The sequence below is a fragment of the Littorina saxatilis genome, linkage group LG15, assembly GCF_037325665.1.
Source record: "Littorina saxatilis isolate snail1 linkage group LG15, US_GU_Lsax_2.0, whole genome shotgun sequence".
NCBI classification, from domain to species: Eukaryota; Metazoa; Mollusca; class Gastropoda; order Littorinimorpha; family Littorinidae; genus Littorina; species Littorina saxatilis.
Window position 1 is genome coordinate 49,111,519 of NC_090259.1, and position 19,894 is coordinate 49,131,412.

General features: G+C 44.2%; 1 protein-coding gene across 15 annotated transcripts in view; it reads right to left on the minus strand.

Annotated features, from left to right (window-relative positions):
• Positions 1-19,894, minus strand: part of LOC138949520 (far upstream element-binding protein 1-like) — a 43,201-nt gene that overhangs the window by 21,514 nt on the left and 1,793 nt on the right. For 5 of the 15 annotated variants that reach the window (XM_070321354.1, XM_070321352.1, XM_070321350.1 and 2 more), the window contains exons 2-10: positions 18,308-18,392; positions 15,530-15,562; positions 14,921-14,987; positions 13,788-13,951; positions 12,603-12,732; positions 10,375-10,669; positions 9,956-10,090; positions 3,105-3,207; positions 482-606 (exon numbers count right to left, since the gene is read on the minus strand). In XM_070321354.1, the coding sequence (XP_070177455.1) occupies positions 482-606; positions 3,105-3,207; positions 9,956-10,090; positions 10,375-10,669; positions 12,603-12,732; positions 13,788-13,951; positions 14,921-14,987; positions 15,530-15,562; positions 18,308-18,392 (1,137 nt within the window). The remainder of the gene's footprint in view (positions 1-481; positions 607-3,104; positions 3,208-9,955; positions 10,091-10,374; positions 10,670-12,602; positions 12,733-13,787; positions 13,952-14,920; positions 14,988-15,529; positions 15,563-18,307; positions 18,393-19,894) is intronic. The other 10 variants (XM_070321355.1, XM_070321362.1, XM_070321361.1 and 7 more) reach the window with 7 other exon arrangements.

The window sequence follows — 19,894 nt, forward strand, 5'->3', positions numbered from 1 at the left end:
GCTAACCAAGAGACTAGACAGGACCAACAAGCTAGGAGGCTGTGATGGGAGGAGCTAGAGTGGGGTCCAGACGGGCCGACAGCGGGGCAGGTTCCATGCTGGAGAGGGGAGGAGCTAGAGTGGGGTCCAGACGGGCCGACAGCGGGGCAGGTTCCATGCTGGAGAGGGGAGGAGCTAGAGTGGGGTCCAGACGGGCCGACAGCGGGGCAGGTTCCATGCTGGAGAGGGGAGGAGCTAGAGTGGGGTCCAGACGGGCCGACAGCGGGGCAGGTTCCATGCTGGAGAGGGGAGGAGCTAGAGTGGGGTCCAGACGGGCCGACAGCGGGGCAGGTTCCATGCTGGAGAGGGGAGGAGCTAGAGTGGGGTCCAGACGGGCCGACAGCGGGGCAGGTTCCATGCTGGAGAGGGGAGGAGCTAGAGTGGGGTCCAGACGGGCCGACAGCGGGGCAGGTTCCATGCTGGAGAGAGGGGAGCCACTCACATCGTTGACGTTTGCGTTGGCGAGCAGCTCGTGGATCATGCTGATGGCGTGCTGGACCTTGTCCGGGCTGCCCGTGATGGCGCACTGCCGGTCCTCGCTCTGCCCGTCGTCTGAAACATCCCATTCTGAGAACAATCAGTCAAGCTGCTCTTAAAACTGGACCTAATCTTAAACTGGACCTAGTCTGAAAATAAAGATAGTCTTAAAGTGGAGATAGTCTTAAAATGGACCTAATCTTAAAACTGGGCCTCGTCTTAAAATGGACCTAGTCTTAAAATGGACCTAGTCTTAAAATGGACCTTGTCTTAAAATGGACCTAATCTTAAAATGGACCTAGTCTTATAATGGACCTAATCTTAAAATGGACCTAGTCTTATAATGGACATAGTATTAAAGTGGACCTAATCTTAAAGTGGACCTAATCTTAAAATGGACCTAGTCTTAAAATGGACCTAGTCTTAAAGTGGACCTAATCTTAAAATGAACCTAGTCTTAAAATGGAGCTAGTCCTAAAAGTGGAGCTAGTCTTAAAATGGGGCTAGTCTTAAAATGGGGCTAGTCTTAAAATGGAGCTAGTCTTAAAATGGAGCTTATCTTAAAATGGGGCTAGTCTTGAAATGAACCTAGTCTTAAAATGGAGCTAGTCCTTAAAGTGGAGCTAATCTTAAAATGGGGCTAGTCTTAAAATGGAGCTAGTCTTAAAATGGAGCTTATCTTAAAATGGGGCTAGTCTTGAAATGAACCTAGTCTTAAAATGGAGCTAGTCCTAAAAGTGGAGCTAGTCTTAAAATGGGGCTAGTCTTAAAATGGGGCTAGTCTTAAAATGGAGCTAGTCTTAAAATGGAGCTTATCTTAAAATGGGGCTAGTCTTGAAATGAACCTAGTCTTAAAATGGAGCTAGTCCTTAAAGTGGAGCTAATCTTAAAATGGGGCTAGTCTTAAAATGGAGCTAGTCTTAAAATGGAGCTTATCTTAAAATGGGGCTAGTCTTGAAATGAACCTAGTCTTAAAATGGGGCTAGTCTTAAAATGGAGCTAGTCCTAAAAGTGGAGCTAATCTTAAAATGGGGCTAGTCTTAAAATGGGGCTAGTCTTAAAATGGGGCTAGTCTTAAAATGGAGCTAGTCCTAAAAGTGGAGCTAATCTTAAAATGGGGCTAGTCTTGAAATGAACCTAGTCTTAAAATGGGGCTAGTCTTAAAATGGGGCTAGTCTTAAAATGGAGCTAGTCCTAAAAGTGGAGCTAATCTTAAAATGGGGCTAGTCTTCAAATGGAGCTAGTCCTAAAAGTGAAGCTAATCTTAAAATGGGGCTAGTCTTGAAATGAACCTAGTCTTAAAATGGGGCTAGTCTTAAAAGTGGAGCTAGTCTTAAAATGGAGCTAATCTTAAAATGGGGCTAATCTTAAAATGGAGCTAGTCTTAAAATGGAGCTAATCTTAAAATAGAGGTAGTCTGAAAGTGGAGCTCATCTTAAAATGGGGCTAGCCTTAAAAGGGAGCTAGTCTTCACATGGAGCTAGTCTTAAATAAGGGGTCCACTGTTCTACTTCACATAAAAAAAACTTCACCACCACCCATTCATCTTCCATTCTGACAGTTATGATGGTATGGTGAAAAGCACCAAGTCAAGGCCTACAGCTACAATCCACCCATTCATCTTCCATTCAGACGGTTATGCAGGGTCCCCACTGGTTTTTAGAAACAAAATTCCATGACTTTTCCATGAGCCTCAATAACATTTTCCATGACTAGATCCACAGGTCGCCATTTCCGAACACGCAAACTTTTTAGGTCTTGTCACTGCCAGTTTTGACACTGGCTTGCTTTGCGTCAGTTTCTACGCAGTGTCTCTTCGACAAGCAAGTCAAGCATTTGCTACGCAGTCAGATTATCGGTAATGTTTACTGGTCCTGTCATTTCACTAAACTGGACCACAGGCGGAAGGTATCGTTCACTGGACCACTACTTTCATAGAAAGACTGGGCGACGAAAATAGCCGCTGGCGTGCTAAAGGTTAATTTTTTTCTTTCTTATTTTTGCTAAATTCCATGACTTGAAATTCCATGACTTTCCAGGCCTGGAAAATTAAAAATCAAATTCCATGACTTTCCAGGTTTTCCATGACCTGTACGAACCCTGGTTATGATGGTATGGTGAAAAGCACCAAGTCAAGGCCTACAGCTACAATCCACCCATTCATCTTCCATTCAGACAGTTATGATGGTATGGTGAAAAGCACCAAGTCAAGGCCTACAGCTACAATCCACCCATTCATCTTCCATTCAGACGGTTATGATGGTATGGTGGAAAGCACCAAGTAAAGGCCTACAGCTACAATCCACCCATTCATCTTCCATTCAGACGGTTATGATGGTATGGTGAAAAGCACCAAGTCAAGGCCTACAGCTACAATCCACCCATTCATCTTCCATTCAGACGGTTATGATGAAAAGCACCAAGTCAAGGCCTACAGCTACAATCCAGGCTGACGGATACTACTGTGTGCTGGAATTACATCATACACAACACACTGGGCACAATGACTAATTGTGGGGCGGCAGTCAGAGATCAAACTGCAGGGCAAAACAGTAGCTGAACTGAACAAGAGCACAATGTCCCCGTACCTGGCTTGAACTGAACCTTGGCTCCGGTCTCTGTCTGAATCTTCTTGATCATCTCGCCGCCCTTGCCGATCACCAGACCCACAGCCTGGCGCGGTACTGGAATCTGAAACACACCACAATCACCGAATGATTCACAAATATACCATCAGAAAAAGTTACCACCACCCCTCTACAAAATAACACACCGTAACAGAACAAAACAGAACAAGAAGGGCAAAGCCCATACGACTCACATGCTTGACCTTGATCTTTACATAGCAATGACATCATACACTAAGAACTGCTTTACACATTTTTCCTACCAAAATACATGTGACCTTGACCCAAGGTCAAGGTCATGCAACACAAAGCTGTTAATTCAAGACATAGGAAGTACAATGGTGCTTATTGGCTCTTTCTACCATGAGATATGGTCACTTTTAGTGGTTCACTACCTTATTTTGGTCACATTTCATAAGGGTCAAAGTGACCTTGACCTTGATCATATGTGACCAAATGTGTCTCATGATGAAAGCATAACATGTGCCCCACATAATTTTTAAGTTTGAAACAGTTATCTTCCATAGTTCAGGGTCAAGGTCACTTCAAAATATGTATACAATCCAACTTTGAAGAGCTCCTGTGACCTTGACCTTGAAGCAAGGTAAACCAAACTGGTATCAAAAGATGGGGCTTACTTTGCCCTATATATCATATATAGGTGAGGTATTGAATCTCAAAAACTTCAGAGAAAATGGGAAAAATGTGAAAAATAGCTGTTTTTTAGACAACATCTATGGCCCCTGCGACCTTGACCTTGAAGCAAGGTCAAGATGCTATGTATGTTTTTTGGGGCCCTGTCATCATACACCATCTTGCCTAATTTGGTACTGATAGACTGAATAGTGTCCAAGAAATATCCAACGTTAAAGTTTTCCGGACGGCCGGCCGGACGGACGACTCGGGTGAGTACATAGACTCACTTTTGCTTCGCATGTGAGTCAACAAAAACTGCATGGCTACAATCTGCATTGGCGAGACTGAAAAATGTCATAATCCTGAAGAATTTTAAGGGGGGAGGGGGGGTGTGTGTGTGTCTTGGGGGCCCCCAGACGCTAAAGGATTTGTATAATTAACAACCCAAACAAGGAACTTAGTCGATAAATATCGACAGGGGGCGGACAAATGGTTTACATGTGAAATGTGTGTATATGGGTGTGGTTCTGAAACAAACAAACCATGTGAACCCCCCCATCCCACCGCTCGCGGGCTGAACGACTGACGCGGTCTTTTCCAGAAGAACACCGCGTGTACATAATACACAATTCGATCGCGTAGCACTGCCAATGCACATTTTCGCAACGAAAACCGTGCTACTGTTTCTTGTGTGTTAAATCTGAAAGCAATATAAGTGAACGAACAATTGAAAACTGATATCACGTTACTAAACTCCCAAAAGTAATAAATTACTTCTGACTGCGGTACACAATACGGCAGTCACCTTTGCGAATGCTGTCGAAGAATCTAACCGAAAGTAAACATTCTGGGAATCTACGCGCATCGGCCTTGACGCAAGTTCAATACTGAGCCAGTGAGCGCGCCGCGGCGAAGTTGGCCGCTGTAAGTCTCGCAGCGCTGGCTGGCTGAGCGAGTTGCGTGTCCATCCATATTAGGTCCAAGCCGCACCGTAGATCAGATTAGTAGGTGCTTGATTTTGGTATTTTGATTTTACATAACATTAAACCTTTCTTGGGGTTCATGGTCATGGCAACAGCCATAATAATATTATATCATGTATAATATTACATTTCAGCATATTTGAATTACATGTCATCATACCAAACTGTCATACATTTTTATTCCTACATCATTCTGATTGATCACAACCAAACCTACTATCAGTGGACACATCCAAATGTAAGCGCCTGTTCTTGACAACTTTTAATCGATCTAAAAATAGCAACTTGCTGGGCCCTTTGCCGCCAACAGACACTGTTTGGCCTGTAGGTAAAATGTACAATGTATTTTCTGATTTGTGCACAAAAGCTTTTTTTCTTTTTTCTTTTTTTTAACATAACAATGTTTAATGTCACTGTATGTTTAAAAGACCATGGTCATATTTGTAAAAAAAATGTTAAATTAGAAAATAAATAACATTTTGGTTCATGATTTTTCCTACACCTGTGCTAAAAATAAGAAATAAAAATGTCGGGTATATAAGTCACTCAAATACAGCTAGGTATGAATGGCTCGGTTTGAGTTTGTTGCAGTTGACCCTGCACAATGCGACATATCATGTTTTTGTTGAACAATTTTGACGTCACCCCTCCCATAGGGTGACGTATTTCACAACTTCCTGTGTTACACAAACTCTGTGATGACCAATTTTGACGTCACCCCTCCCATAGGGTGACGGATTTCACAACTTTCTACAGATGAACAATGTTGCCTTCACCCCTCCCATAGGGTGACGGATGTCACAACTTCCTGTGTACACAAACTGATGACGTATTTCACAACAAAATGGCGCTGCCCATGGTCAACCTCTAAACTATCCGTATAGAATGGGGGCGTCCTCGCCCCCATAAAAACGTCACCAGATTTTACAAAACCGGATTTCTGGCATATACCGCAAGAATCCGTCTACTATCAAACCCCACCCACCCTGTACACCACCCACACTTGCTAGGACTAAAGGTAGAGTGTGGAAAGGTCTACTATCAAACCCCACCAACCCTGTACATCACCCACACTTGCTAGGACTAAAGGTAGAGTGTGGAAAGGTCTATCAAACCCCACCCACCCTGTACATCACCCACACTTGCTAGGACTAAAGGTAGAGTGTGGAAAGGTCTACTATCAAACCCCACCCACCCTGTACATCACCCACACTTGCTAGGACTAAAGGTAGAGTGTGGAAAGGTCTATCAAACCCCACTCACCCTGTACATCACCCACACTTGCTAGGACTAAAGGTAGAGTGTGGAAAGGTCTACTATCAAACCCCACCCACCCTGTACATCACCCACACTTGCTAGGACCAGGCATGGGAATTGAAAATTGTAAAAAAGGCGGAAAATTTATAACTGAAGACGCGAAGCGTCAAGTCGACGGCGCGAAGCGTCAAGTCGACGGCGCGAAGCGCCTAGCCTTACTAGGGGGGTCCGGGGGCATGCCCCCCCGGAAATTTTTTTTCTCCAAAGAACCCAGATGGTGCAATCTGGTGTCATCTGAGCTCCAAGTTTGCCATTAAATTCTGTTTTTAGAATCAGAGTTTTTAGTACAAAAATGTACCAAATTTTGCTTACATGTATTATATATGGTTTAAATTTGTAAAAAAATTTCTGTTGAGACAAACAGGAAAATGTAACTTGTAACACAATCTGTGCAATCTGGTTTACTTTCAAACATAATAGTTCAATAACTGAGGCGGGCGGTAGCAGTGCGTGAACAAAGTACGGAAAGTTTTCGCGGGCTTTTGCGCAAAGGCCAAAGTAACCGGTGCTTTTTTTGTGTGCCTCCCCCCCTTTATTTTTTCGGCGGACACTTTTAAATTTTCGGCGGAACAAAAAAAAAATTCGGCGGAAATCCGCCATTCGGCGGACAATTCCCATGCCTGTAGGACTAAAGGTAGAGTGTGGAAAGGTCTATCAAACCCCACCCACCCTGTACATCACCCACACTTGCTAGGACTAAAGGTAGAGTGTGGAAAGGTCTATCAAACCCCACCCACCCTGTACATCACCCACACTTGCTAGGACTAAAGGTAGAGTGTGGAAAGGTCTATCAAACCCCACTCACCCTGTACATCACCCACACTTGCTAGGACTAAAGGTAGAGTGTGGAAAGGTCTACTATCAAACCCCACCCACCCTGTACATCACCCACACTTGCTAGGACTAAAGGTAGAGTGTGGAAAGGTCTATCAAACCCCACCCACCCTGTACATCACCCACACTTGCTAGGACTAAAGGTAGAGTGTGGAAAGGTCTACTATCAAACCCCACCCACCCTGTACATCACCCACACTTGCTAGGACTAAAGGTAGAGTGTGGAAAGGTCTACTATCAAACCCCACTCACGGGACACTTAGAGCATCCTGGTGGTGTTAGCGAATCCTTTCACGTTACTGTCGCACAATGTCGACACCTCCTGCCCCACAACACAGGCACCAGGCTCTAATATTGTGCTTCCCGGAACAAGGGACTTGGCAAATTATTGAGCCAATTGGGCATTTATTCTCTCCCCGTAGCTGCGAACTTTTCCCAGATAAAAATAGGGAGGAATGAGTGTCTCGGCGCAAATGGGAACAAGAAGGGCAAAGCCCATACGACTCACATGCTTGACCTTGACCTTTACATGACCTTGACCTTAGTTAAGGTCAAATAACTAAACCTAGCAATGACATCATACACTAAGAACTGCTTTACACATTTTTCCTACCAAAATACATGTGACCTTGACCCAAGGTCAAGGTCATCCAAGGTCATGCAACACAAAGCTGTTAATTCAAGACATAGGAAGTACAATGGTGCTTATTGGCTCTTTCTACCATGAGATATGGTCACTTTTAGTGGTTCACTACCTTATTTTGGTCACATTTCATAAGGGTCAAAGTGACCGTGACCTTGATCATATGTGACCAAATGTGTCTCATGATAAAAGCATAACATGTGCCCCACATAATTTTTAAGTTTGAAACAGTTATCTTCCATAGTTCAGGGTCAAGGTCACTTCAAAATATGTATTCAACAAGAAGAGCAAACGCTCGATCGAGTCACTTTCGCAGTTCTGAATATTATATGAGGCATCAGATGGACAGGAAGAAATTGCTATTCACAACACAATACAGATGTAAATAATTTGATGTAAAGAATAATCCTATAAAGTTTGAATCAAATCCGATGAATAGTTTCAGAGATATGATATTTCAATTTTTTTCCTTCAAGACATACCTGTGACCTTGAAAAAGGTCAAAGGTCACCAAAGCAGACGTCAAAGTGTAGAGGTCACTGGGAGTCACGTTCACATAAAATTTGAGCCCGGTCACTTTTATAGTTTCCGAGAAAAGCCCAACGTTAAGTTGTGTGTTGCCAAACAGAAAAGGCTAGTTATCTCCCTTGTTTTTCTGATAACGTTCGTAAAAGGCTACAGATGTAAATACTTTGATGTAAAGAATAATCCTACAAAGTTTCAATCACATCCGATGAACTTTGTCAAAGATATAAAATGTCTAATTTTTCCTTTGACGCTGACCTGTGACCTTGAAAAAGGTCAAAGGTCAACGAAACCATCGTTAAAGTGTAGAGGTCATTGGAGGTCACGACTAAACAAAATATGAGCCGGATCGCTTTGATAGTTTCCGAGAAAAGTCCAACGTTAAGGTGGTGTCTACGGACGGCCGGACAGACGGCCGGCCGGCCGGACAGACTAACACTGACCGATTACATAGAGTCACTTTTTCTCAAGTGACTCAAAAACCACTCACCCTGTACATCACCCACACTTGCTAGGACTAAAGGTAGAGTGTGGAAAGGTCTACTATCAAACCCCACCCACCCTGTACATCACCCACACTTGCTAGGACTAAAGGTAGAGTGTGGAAAGGTCTACTATCAAACCCCACTCACCCTGTACACCACCCACACTTGCTAGGACTAAAGGTAGAGTGTGGAAAGGTCTACTATCAAACCCCACCCACCCTGTACATCACCCACACTTGCTAGGACTAAAGGTAGAGTGTGGAAAGGTCTACTATCAAACCCCACCCACCCTGTACATCACCCACACTTACTAGGACTAAAGGTAAGTGTGGAAAGGTATCAAACCCCACCCACCCTGTACATCACCCACACTTGCTAGGACTAAAGGTAAGTGTGGAAAGGTCTATCAAACCCCACCCACCCTGTACATCACCCTCACTTGCTAGGACTAAAGGTAAGTGTGGAAAGGTCTACTATCAAACCCCACCCACCCTGTACATCACCCACACTTGCTAGGACTAAAGGTAAGTGTGGAAAGGTCTATCAAACCCCACCCACCCTGTACATCACCCTCACTTGCTAGGACTAAAGGTAGAGTGTGGAAAGGTCTACTATCAAACCCCACCCTGTACATCACCCACACTTGCTAGGACTAAAGGTAAGTGTGGAAAGGTCTACTATCAAACCCCACCCACCCTGTACATCACCCACACTTGCTAGGACTAAAGGTAGAGTGTGGAAAGGTCTACTATCAAACCCCACTCACGGGACACTTAGAGCATCCTGGTGGCGTTAGCGAATCCTTTCACGTTACTGTTGCACAATGTCGACACCTCCTGCCCCACAACACGGGCACCAGGCTCTAATATTGTGCTTCCCAGAACTAACGACTTGGCAAATCACTTAGCCGTTTTGACATCCCCCCCCCCCTTTTTAAGTTTTGCGCGAGCTGACACTAAGATGAATACATGAAATCATGATATCCTACAAGCCATGAGTCACTGCAACTCCCCAACCCTTCCACTCGGATTATCACATGTACTTGTCTGTCCGTTGTCCGCTTAAAGTCACACCCCATTCTCATCAGTCATCGCTCAACGGCTATCGCCAGTTATCTCTCTGACCGGACGCTACAGTCCTACTCGAATCTATCAAAGCACGAATACAGAGTTATCTCCCATTTGTTTTTCGCGAGCACTGATCTAAATTTGACCTGAGTTGAGGATGAGTCACACCCAGCAACAAGATTGATAAAGCTGGTCTGCCTGCACTTAGAAGCTGAACTATACCTACAGTTTTCTTCACTAGGCAAGTTCCTCAAAAGGTCTCTTTTATCATGGACGCATTCCGTGCAGCAACAATGTTGCGTCATTTCCACACAAGACTTACTTCCATCCCACCGGGTCCCCCACCGCCGTGACCCATGCCGTCAAAGTTGTTGAAAGTTCCCATGCCGCCGCCACCCCCTGGGCCGCCCTGCATGTCTTTCTCTGCCAGCAGCTCAAGCACCATCTCTTTGGCACGCTGAAACCAAGCCCGTTCAATGTTACACATTGTAGGAGAACGGAAACCTTTATTCCACCACTACCAATTTCTGGCAAATATTCGGCCGTGTGAATATAAGGTAAGGTAAGGTAAGATTTTCCTGTAAGGCTACCCTGGAAATTGGGGTTGATTAACCCCCAGGTAGAGTGCCCAGCTGGCAAGCTCTGACAACAAGTGTCCATGTGAGTGAGGCAGTGTAAGAGCGAGTGTTGGGACCACCCTGGGAAGGCAAACTGTAAGCTAGACAGAAAGTGTTGACGTACCTGGCACTTGCCGGGCTCCCCCGTGATGCGGAGCGGCTTGTCCTGCGCGGTGGGCGCGTTGCTGTCCTGGATCATCACCATCTTGACGTTGGCGCGCTCCTGCAACTGGCGGATTGTCTCCCCTCCCTTGCCGATGATCAGCCCCACCTTGGTGCCCGGGATGGACATCTCCACCACCGAGTTGCCCTCCACCATCGGGCCACCACCCCCCCCTCCTCCTCCTCCCATGCCGTCCATGCCGTGGGGAGAGTTGCCCGCACGGTCAATGATCTGCTGCATCAGCGACTTGCAGATGCTGCACACCACGGTGTTAGGTTAGCAATGTCAACAATCTGATGCATGAGCCACTTGAAAATCACAGCGAGACGTTATCAATGTTAACAATCTGCTGCACCAGCCACTTGCTAATCAGTGTGCCGTTATCAATGTTAATCTGCTGCATCAGCCACTTGCTAATCAGTGTGACGTTATCAATGTTGTTCCACTGCATCAGCCACTTGCTAATCAGTGTGACATTATCAATGTTATCAATCTGCTGCATCAGCCACTTGCTAATCAGTGTGACGTTATCAATGTTGTTCCACTGCATCAGCCACTTGCTAATCAGTGTGACATTATCAATGTTATCAATCTGCTGCATCAGCCACTTGCTAATCAGTGTGACGTTATCAATGTTGTTCCACTGCATCAGCCACTTGCTAATCAGTGTGACATTATCAATGTTATCAATCTGCTGCATCAGCCACTTGCTAATCAGTGTGACGTTATCAATGTTGTTCCACTGCATCAGCCACTTGCTAATCAGTGTGACATTATCAATGTTATCAATCTGCTGCATCAGCCACTTGCTAATCACAGTGTGACGTTATCAATGTTAACAATATGATGTATCAGCAACTTGCAAATGCTGCACACCACAGCGTGACGTTATCAATGTCAACAAGGCAGTTCTGGACACAAGCTTGGTGTGTGCAACCAGATAACCGCAGGGAATCTGCCACAGAATTTGGACACAACATCTGCTGTGCTCTGACAGATCTGCAGCAAACTTTGCAGTCACAACACACTAAGGACCAGAGTCACCCGGAAATTTGACCCAAAACTTGTGGGATATGAGGATGTGGTTTTAGCCAATTTGATTCAGAAATCACCTGTTTTCCGTGTGGTTGAAAAAGTAACACAAACAAAGGCCGTCGCTCATCAGAATTTTTGCCTATGCTTGATATCAGCTGATTCATGTGGTTATGTCATTTCACTTTTCAGTCTTCTGGGAGGTACACATGACATTTGGCTGTGCCATACAAATTGGAAGGTCAAGGGTCATGATTGTAGTTCATATCACAGCCCTAGATACATTTTACATGTGTGCAAACTATTGTACTTCAATCTCTTGAAATGAGTTAAAGAGTTTGGAAAGTTTCAGTATTTTTTGGCAACGACGGGCTCGTTTGTTTGCTTGCTAAACGCCCAGCTGACCACGAAGAGCTATATCAGGGCGGTGCTGCTTTGACATATAACCTGCACCACACACAAGCCAGAAGTCGCAGCACAGACTTCATGTCTCACCCAGTCACATTATTCTGACACCGGACCAACCAGTCCTAGCACTAACCCCATAATCCTAGACGCCAGACGGAGCAGCCACTAGATTGCCAATTTTAAAGTCTTAGGTATGACCCGGCCGGGGTTCGAACCCACGACCTCCCTATCACGGGGCGGACGCCTTACCACTAGGCCAACCGTGCCGGTCAACGACGGGCTCGTATAAGACTTCCTTTTTCATATATTTGAGTCACTGAAACACCTCTCACTGAAAAACTGGTGGTATATCATTAACTCTGAACATTTTATCTATACTCCATCAAATTCTCATTAGTATAGCTTAGATACTTGCTTTTTACGATCTGATACAGTGTCGGTACCAAATTCCGAGTAACTCTGGCCCCTTCATCAGCAACAAACGAAACAGAACACATTATTACAAACTTGTGTCTGGTGAAATGTTACCATCAACACCTTAACATGGGACTCGGAGCTAAGGGCAAGCTGGGCAAGCAAGCAGAAGCCAAAGTACGACCAGCACCAGCAACTACACGTATCAAAGTTTGTGCTTCTGTTAGCTGCACAGTGCCACTGTCATTTTAAAACAAATGCCGACGCATCTCACCAAGACGACCATTTACTCAAATAACATGACCACGAAAAATCTACCAGCCTGAGTGAGTTACCTGATTGAGTGTGGCGAGCCAGTGAGAGTGCACGGGCGATCGGGCATTCCACCGCTGTCTGGCGCGATCTGAACCTTGCAGCCTGACTCGGCCTGCAGCCTGGTGATCTGCTCACCCCCCTTGCCGATAACTGCACACCATAACATGTATTGTAAAAAGTGAAAACATGTACAGGGTGACCCAAAAAGAAGAGTACCCAAACAAAACGTCATAAATTGAACAAAAATAAAGCAATCTTCATAAAATTTATTTACACACACAAGTAGCCTCTGCATGATTTGCACAGAAAATTTTAGCGTTCTAGCTTGTCTTTCAGGAAAGTTATGTTCATTCTACAGAACATGCTCCAAATGGCCTCCCCCGGATTTAAATCCCCCAGATTTCTATCTTTGGGGGTTCCTGAAAGACGTCTACAGGAACAACCCACAGACAATCACAGAACTCAAGAGCCATCACAACAACCATTCGCGGAATCTCGCAACAGGAGTGTGTGCGAGTGATTGATAACTTTGCGCGGCGAGTTCAAGTTTGCCTGCAGTGGCGCGGAGGCCATTTGGAGCATGTTCTGTAGACTGAGCATAACTTTCCTGAAAGACAAGCTAGAACGCTAAAATTTTCTGTACAAATCATGCAGAGGCTACATGTGTGTGTAAATAAATTTTATGAAGATTTCTTCATTTTTGTTCAATTTATGACGTTTTGTTTGGGTACTCTTTTTTTTGGGTCACCCTGTACATCTATACCATCTACCCCCTTTTTCCACACCAGCTCCCGCCTCCCCCATATTCCTACAGCACACGGTTCCTCCCCCATATTCCTACAGCACACGGTTCCTCCCCCATATTCCTACAGCACACGGTTCCTCCCCCATATTCCTACAGCACACGGTTCCTCCCCCATATTCCTACAGCACACGGTTCCTCCCCCATATTCCTACAGCACACGGTTCCTCCCCCATATTCCTACAGCACACGGTTCCTCCCCCATATTCCTACAGCACACGGTTCCTCCCCCATATTCCTACAGCAAACGGTTCCTACATTAGCAACATAACCTTACTTTGAAGCACATTCAAAAATCGTAGTCTGGACTGCGAGTTACAGGTATTTTTTTCTCAAAATCCTATTTTTGGGGTTTATAACTGACTCAAAAATAGCAAGGGTAAACAGGTGACGCAACACTCACTAAGTCCGACCATCTTGTCCGGCACGTGAAAGTTCTCCGTGGACACCATGCCCATCCCCGGGTGGGGCCCAGGTTTCTGTGGTTGCATTCCGGGGTCTGCCGGGTTCAAACCTAACTGTCTGTTGATACGTGCCGCTGCTTCCTGTGCTGCTTGCGCTGCCTCCCTGTCACACACAGCGACACGTTCACAACACAGCATGACATGAACACACAGGTGACACACTGAAAACACAGCACGACATGTCATCAACACACACAGATGCCATGTTATGATCACAGCACATATGATACACACACACAACAGTGAATCTCCCCGATAGACATGTCAAAATGAGATCTAATTGTTTCATCACAATTAAGCAAGACCAGGAACCTTTTTGTACAAACATACGTTACTCACAAAATCACTGAACAAGAAGAGCAAACGCTCGATCGAGTCACTTTCGCAGTTCTGAATATTATATGAGGCATCAGATGGACAGGAAGAAATTGCTATTCACAACACAATGAGTCACGTTCACATAAAATTTGAGCCCGGTCACTTTTATAGTTTCCGAGAAAAGCCCAACGTTAAGTTGTGTGTTGCCGAACAGAAAAGGCTAGTTATCTCCCTTGTTTTTCTGATAACGTTCGTAAAAGGCTACAGATGTAAATACTTTGATGTAAAGAATAATCCTACAAAGTTTCAATCACATCCGATGAACTTTGTCAAAGATATAAAATGTCTAATTTTTCCTTTGACGCTGACCTGTGACCTTGAAAAAGGTCAAAGATCAACGAAACCATCGTTAAAGTGTAGAGGTCATTGGAGGTCACGACTAAACAAAATATGAGCCGGATCGCTTTGATAGTTTCCGAGAAAAGTCCAACGTTAAGGTGGTGTCTACGGCCGGCCGTCCGGCCGACCGGCCGGACAGACTAACACTGACCGATTACATAGTCACTTTTTCTCAAGTGACTCAAAAATGACAGAAAAGTGACTCAATGACTGAAAGAAACTGGGTTTCCTGCTTACTCATACCTGTACTATTTATATCATAACCAAGATTCCACAATTACATCTTTGTTATAAATAAAAAATGCAGCCAAACAACGGACACAAGCATACACAGACAAAGAAATGTAGCACTCACGTTGGCACGTTTACTGAACTCTGGTTGGCGAGAGCTTGCAGCTGGGCGCCAATGCCAGTCAATGCTGCTGTAACAAGGCATGGAGACGTCAGCAACATTCAAACATCACCCCCTACTGCACACACTCAGCTAGGCAATGGTTACACCCTAATCACTCCCCCACACACAACACTTTGCTAACACCTGTAACAAAACACCTGTAACAAAACACCTGTACAAGATGAGTGCAGCGTGGTGGCTCAGACGGGCCACCAACCACGACGCAAGGCCAGGGAAAAGCACCGTCAACAGCAGGAACAAGACCTGCTCTGTGTCCCTGTAACCCCAGCTGAAAACAGAACCCTGCAAAAGGAACGCAGCGTGTCCGATAAGAACATGCCACGCGACCGCTGCACAAGACAAATACACCATCAATGTTCTACCCAGGAGTATATAAAAGGGCCACCCATGCCTTGACTACAGACACTTGCTGAGAACAAGTCTCTGCACCCCCCCCCCCCCCCCCCCTGTTTAATTGTCTACGGGGCCCGTGATGGAGAGAAAAGATCTTTCCGAATGACAACTCAGCAGCCATAGCCGAGAGCCTAGGGTAAGAAAGATTTAACTCACAATCTGGGGCGGATTTCTTTGATTCGGGCTCACCTGCAACAGAGCAAAAGACAGAGCAAGATAAGTCAACTGTGCAACACTCGGTTCACTAACTTTCTGACATCCATGCATTTGCCAGAAACATGTAAAGAAAAGCTGTTGTCAGATTACGGCACTCTCACGTCACACACCAGGAGGAGAGAGCAAACTGTCAACATGTGAACCTCGCTGCTCAACTTACTATGTCAAATTTAGCCGTCTAGATCATTTCGGATTTATTTCAAATTGAGTCTTTCTGCAAAACTTCCTGACTAAAAGAGAAGCACTATGCAAGCTAAGGATTACACAACAGGTCAGGATCAGCCAAACATATCAATTTACTTCATCAAAATAGCCTTCCCTTCGGTCATTCAAGGGATGTAGCCACTCAGTCATCTTTTTCCAAGTTATCAGAATTTTGGGTTGACATGCTTTTCTCCCTCAAATAAGTGTACCGCTTTGGAGGATAGTCAGTGTGGAGCTAATGCGAGATCTACAAGGCTGTTACAGACTCCTTAGCGACTACAGCAGAGCATGGTGGAACGTTCATAACTTCCAATGCACCTAGGATGAGTCCCTCAGCAACTCAGAAATGGCCCAATGACAGTTGATCCATTGGCGACATTTCTCTAAATAGACTGCCACCCAACCATGGCCTGGTGGGGCTTTATTCACCCAGACAAGCTACTGTAACAAAATTATGCGCAAATCACACTTAGCACTTTTAGCACACTTACCACATAACTTAAACTGTACTTGTAGTCAAGCAGCCGAGGTTCACATGTAAAACACAAAAATGTATCAAATGCAAAAACATCAGAGCAAAGGTCTGACAGAAATCTTTACTTTTGAACGCGCAGTACAGATAAGCAACGGAGATAAATAAATAGGAAGGAATAAAAAGAAGTTTTAAAAATGAAAGGGATCTGCAGCCAACAGTTACAAATGATTCGTTCAACACAACAGAAAGCATAAGCTATACTTGATCAATGCATTTCACTTAAAGTTTGCATGTTCTCTCATTCATTACCAAGCAGAAACAACATGTAAGGCAAATTATCAGCTCATCTCTATGAAGAGTTGAAGCAACCAACACACAAGGTGGTGGTAACCTGTATCTGCGTGTTTTCATTGACAAGGGGTGGAAAGAGACACGCCCATCAGCTCACCACAGGGTCACTACACACTTCGCCCAACCTCAAACCTTATGACAGCTTTACACACAAACGGCACATCAAAAATTAACACAGAATTGATAAGCTTAACGAAACACGGAACTTCAAACCGGTTAACCTTTCTTTCTTTTCTTTATTTGATGTTTAACGTTGTTTTCAACCACGAAGGTTATATCGCGACGGGGAAAGGGGGGAGAGGGGATAGAGCCACTTGTCAATTGTTTCTTGTTCACAAAAGCACTAATTTGCTCCAGGGGCTTGCAACGTAGTACAATATATGACCTTACTGGGAAAAAGCAAGTTTCCAGTACAAAGGACTGACTTCACATTTCTTACATACTGCTTGACTAAAATCTTTACAAACATTGACTATATTCTATACAAGAAACACTTAACAAGGGTAAAAAGGGAAACAGAATCCGTTAGTCGCCTCTTACGACATGCTGGGGAGCATCGGGTAAATTCTTCCCCCTAACCCGCGGGGGTACCGGTCAACCAAATACAAGAAATATAAATAAATACTGAAAAAAAACTGCAAGCACATGCACCGAAGTCAACATCTGCAAAAAGGGGTGGAGCATGTCAATCTGACCATTTCATCTTTTAACACAGAAATATACACGCAGTCATCAATGAACAAGAAAAGCAAACCAGACCATCAACTTCAATTTAAACACAGTACAGTAAAACCTGAAGTTTTGGCTTTTTAATTAATTTCCTGGCTGCAAAAGAGTGAGAAATAACTTGGCGTCTGCATTATTTCTTGCGAGCCCAATGCTCCTTTTCATAACCGTCGTTGCTTTCTTTCCTCAAAATTATTTCCAACAGCTCAAAAAAAAGTCTCATGCATATTATATATTTGCCATTCGCAAGTCTTTCTCCTCTTTGATAATGATGATCTGTTTCATGTGTTTTTCTCAATGCAGCAATTGCATGTTAACGTAACCTTTAAACAGTGATAATTTGAAGTCAGCCAGATATAACAAGTATTTGAAGTCAGCCAGATATAACAAGTATTTGAAGTCAGCCAGATATAAAAAGTATTTGCAGGAAGTGAACTATTCCAGGTTTTACTGTTGGCTGTGACATTCAATCCACAGCGGGGGGTGGTAAAAAAAAAACACACCTGGCTCTGTGGCCGGACTTGAAGAAAACGCTCTCTCACTGACAAGTTTGAACATACTGTTTACTTGATATGGACACACACACAGAACACAGATCAGACTCAGCCCCTGCAGGTATTGACTGGGTGGAGGGTTCAAACCCAGCTTGCATTTAGCCTACCGGGACAGAACTCGTGGGGGGAACGAGTCACGCAAAATTTCTATTGCGTCAGTGCAGCATTAGTAACTGTTAACTTTCCCAATTGTGCCACGAGTATGAAATTTTCAGAAGATGTGAAACGAGTGTCCGAAAGACCCCAAAATTTGGAAGCGGCTACTTTGACTCGCCACGCGACTGAAGCAAGTAAAAGCTGGCAGCAGAAACTAGACGGCAAAGTGTCGGCCGACGGCCGGGTGTGTACAGCGGGTGTGCAGCACCCAGGCCTGGTGTGGTGATGGAGGGGGCAAGAAGGCTAAATTACCGAAGTGGGCTTCGTCCTCAAAAGGTCTCTTGATACCTTGTGGCTGTGCATCTCCGGCGCCGGGCTGGTTAATCTTGGCCGCTATCTGTAAGAGTATTAAAGGGGACACTTACTTCACACACCTCCACAGGGGGCACCTACTCCCTCACAAGGGGACAATACTCCACATACTCTCATGGAAAAAAAAAGCTTTGAACAAACAGGCACAGCCCTTACAATTAACCACTTACAAAAAAAAAGCTTCCAACAAAAGGGCACAGCCCTTACAACTAACCACTTACAAAAAAATAAAAGCTATGAACAAACAGGGGGGACAGCCCTTACAATTAACCACTTACAAAAAAACAAAAAAACAGAGCAATAAATGGGGCAATAATAAGAAAAAAACCTGCTCTTAATACTCCAATATATCTTAATCTTAACAAAAAGAGAAAAAAAAGGGTCACGAGGAGCCCTTACAATTAACTTCGTTCCACCAACACAGAAACTATGTTGTTCCACCAACACACAAACTATGTTGACTTTCTCTCTTGGTCTACTGAAGTGAATGTGTAAAAAAGAAAAAAACGACAAACATCTGAAATATGCGGCATCCTATGCCTTAACCTTTGACTAGCGCTAAACCGTCTTTAGCCTACTACAAACCCAGGGATTAAGTTGCCTCCACATTAATTTTACCTGATAATTTTATTGTAATAGACCAAGACGAAAAACTAAACCTTATAGCCAAGTGTGATTATTTCTCTCTGAAGAAGCAGCACAGACAAAACCAACATCCTGCCAAACATTCCCCCCAGCTCAGGGCCACAATGACCTCAAGGGCCTTGGACTTACAGACACACTCATTCACAGTAATTATGCTTTATCCCTTACAAATAAAAATGAAAACTTAACCATTAAGTAAGACAAATTTCCTTCCAGCCTGCTCACATACTGTGTCTGATAGTGATACGTGCCTCAGAATTTTTGAACCAAAAAAAGGGTGAACCGGGGATGGATAATCTCACGACTATGAAACAAATCACGACCGAATCTATCTTCAAACCAGCCCTGTCCGGGGATGCACAGCCGCATACCTAGCAAAAATTTCAAAAGAAAACTTACAAAAATAATAATTGCACTGGTTCTGATGTCTGCCCGATCATGTATTTTTAAAACAGAAAACTTGTACAGTTAATGAGTTATGCAAAGAAGATTCAACAAGGTATTTCCATCATGAAAATGATTCTCCAAAAAGCTTCGAATACTGCCAGTTTCCTGAACTTGTTGAATGACAAGATGTGTGCAAGCTCTGTCTGTTAATAATCACTTTACTTTTAGAACACGGTTCCTCGGAAATGCGGGAAGATATAACCAAAACCAGTGCAAAGACATAGAGAATGACCTTTAATTACCAAGGAAAGAAATAGATGAGAAAACACAATATCAATATCATTACTGGTCTCAGATCAATGGATGATGCCTATAATACAAACCCAACCCTACTCTAAACTGTATCAGGATTCGCCTGAGCAAGCTGGAAGAAAATGTCTTCAAATAAACAAAACCCTTCATCAAAATCATTTCTGTGGACACCTGAGCACCAAA